The sequence below is a fragment of the Oncorhynchus clarkii genome, unplaced genomic scaffold, assembly GCF_045791955.1.
Source record: "Oncorhynchus clarkii lewisi isolate Uvic-CL-2024 unplaced genomic scaffold, UVic_Ocla_1.0 unplaced_contig_6117_pilon_pilon, whole genome shotgun sequence".
Lineage (NCBI taxonomy): Eukaryota > Metazoa > Chordata > Actinopteri > Salmoniformes > Salmonidae > Oncorhynchus > Oncorhynchus clarkii.
Window position 1 is genome coordinate 1 of NW_027260845.1, and position 2,500 is coordinate 2,500.

The following is a 2,500-nucleotide window of genomic DNA, read 5'->3' on the forward strand; positions in this document are numbered from 1 at the left end:
AGGAAAACATCCCCCACACCTTTACACTACCGCCAGCCTGTACCAGGCAGGATGGACAGGAAAACATCCCCCACACCTTTACACTACCGCCAGCCTGTACCAGGCAGGATGGACAGGGAAACATTCCCCACACCTTTACACTACCCCCAGCCTGTACCAGGCAGGATGGACAGGAAAACATCCCCCACACCTTTACACTACCGCCAGCCTGTACCAGGCAGGATGGACAGGAAAACATCCCCCACACCTTTATACTACCGCCAGCCTGTACCAGGCAGGATGGACAGGATCCCCCACACCTTTACACTACCGCCAAACATTCCCCACACCTTTACACTACCGCCAGCCTGTACCAGGCAGGATGGACAGGGAAACATTACCCACACCTTTACACTACCGCCAGCCTGTACCAGGCAGGATGGACAGGGAAACATTCCCCACACCTTTACACTACCGCCAGCCTGTACCAGGCAGGATGGACAGGGAAACATTCCCCACACCTTTACACTACCGCCAGCCTGTACCAGGCAGGATGGACAGGGAAACATCCCCCACACCTTTACACTACCGCCAGCCTGTACCAGGCAGGATGGACAGGGAAACATTCCCCACACCTTTACACTACCGCCAGCCTGTACCAGGCAGGATGGACAGGGAAACATTGCCCACACCTTTACACTACCGCCAGCCTGTACCAGGCAGGATGGACAGGGAAACATTGCCCACACCTTTACACTACCGCCAGCCTGTACCAGGCAGGATGGACAGGGAAACATTACCCACACCTTTACACTACCGCCAGCCTGTACCAGGCAAGATGGACAGGGAAACATTCCCCACACCTTTACACTACCGCCAGCCTGTACCAGGCAGGATGGACAGGGAAACATTACCCACACCTTTACACTACCGCCAGCCTGTACCAGGCAGGATGGACAGGGAAACATTACCCACACCTTTACACTACCGCCAGCCTGTACCAGGCAGGATGGACAGGGAAACATTACCCACACCTTTACACTACCGCCAGCCTGTACCAGGCAGGATGGACAGGGAAACATTCCCCACACCTTTACACTACCGCCAGCCTGTACCAGGCAGGATGGACAGGGAAACATTACCCACACCTTTACACTACCGCCAGCCTGTACCAAGCAGGATGGACAGGGAAACATTCCCCACACCTTTACACTACCGCCAGCCTGTACCAGGCAGGATGGACAGGGAAACATTCCCCACACCTTTACACTACCGCCAGCCTGTACCAGGCAGGATGGACAGGGAAACATTCCCCACACCTTTACACTACCGCCAGCCTGTACCAGGCAGGATGGACAGGGAAACATTGCCCACACCTTTACACTACCGCCAGCCTGTACCAGGCAGGATGGACAGGGAAACATCCCCCACACCTTTACACTACCGCCAGCCTGTACCAGGCAGGATGGACAGGGAAACATTACCCACACCTTTACACTACCGCCAGCCTGTACTAGGCAGGATGGACAGGGAAACATTCCCCACACCTTTACACTACCGCCAGCCTGTACCAGGCAGGATGGACAGGGAAACATTACCCACACCTTTACACTACCGCCAGCCTGTACCAGGCAGGATGGACAGGGAAACATCCCCCACACCTTTACACTACCGCCAGCCTGTACCAGGCAGGATGGACAGGGAAACATTCCCCACACCTTTACACTACCGCCAGCCTGTACCAGGCAGGATGGACAGGGAAACATTCCCCACACCTTTACACTACCGCCAGCCTGTACCAGGCCGGATGGACAGGGAAACATTGCCCACAACTTTACACTACCGCCAGCCTGTACCAGGCAGGATGGACAGGGAAACATCCCCCACACCTTTACACTACCGCCAGCCTGTACCAGGCAGGATGGACAGGGAAACATCCCCCACACCTTTACACTACCGCCAGCCTGTACCAGGCAGGATGGACAGGGAAACATCCCCCACACCTTTACACTACCGCCAGCCTGTACCAGGCAGGATGGACAGGGAAACATTCCCCACACCTTTACACTACCGCCAGCCTGTACCAGGCAGGATGGACAGGGAAAGGGGATACCTAGTCAGTTGCACAATGGAATGCATTCAACTTAAGGACTCTGGTTTAAGGACTCTTGTTTAAGGACTCTTGTTTAAGGACTCTTGTTTAAGAACTCTTGTTTAAGGACTCTTGTTTAAGGACCCTTGTCCTTATACCAAATCCTGAACCGGCATTCGTCGGACCAGTCAATGTTTCCCCACTCCTCAAATGTTTTGGTGGTCGCTCCTCCACTGGAGCTGCTTCTTCCTGTTTGTAGCTGATGGGAGGGGAACCCGGTGTGGTCGTGTGCTGCCACAGCCGATCCGTGACAAGGACTGACGAGATGTCCGTTCCGAGATGCCGTTCTGCACACCACTGTTGTACAGCTCCGTTGTTTGCCTGTTTGTGGCCCGTCTGTCAGCTCGCACCGTTCTTGCCGTTCTCCTT

General features: G+C 54.9%; 1 protein-coding gene across 1 annotated transcript in view; it reads left to right on the forward strand.

Moving 5' to 3' along the window:
• The first annotated feature begins 418 nt into the window (after positions 1–418).
• The window catches only part of LOC139401901 (rab11 family-interacting protein 4-like), a 107,715-nt gene continuing 105,633 nt past the window's right edge, over positions 419–2,500 (forward strand). The window contains exon 1 of the mRNA XM_071145907.1: positions 419–2,059. Within this exon, the coding sequence (XP_071002008.1) occupies positions 419–2,059 (1,641 nt within the window). The remainder of the gene's footprint in view (positions 2,060–2,500) is intronic.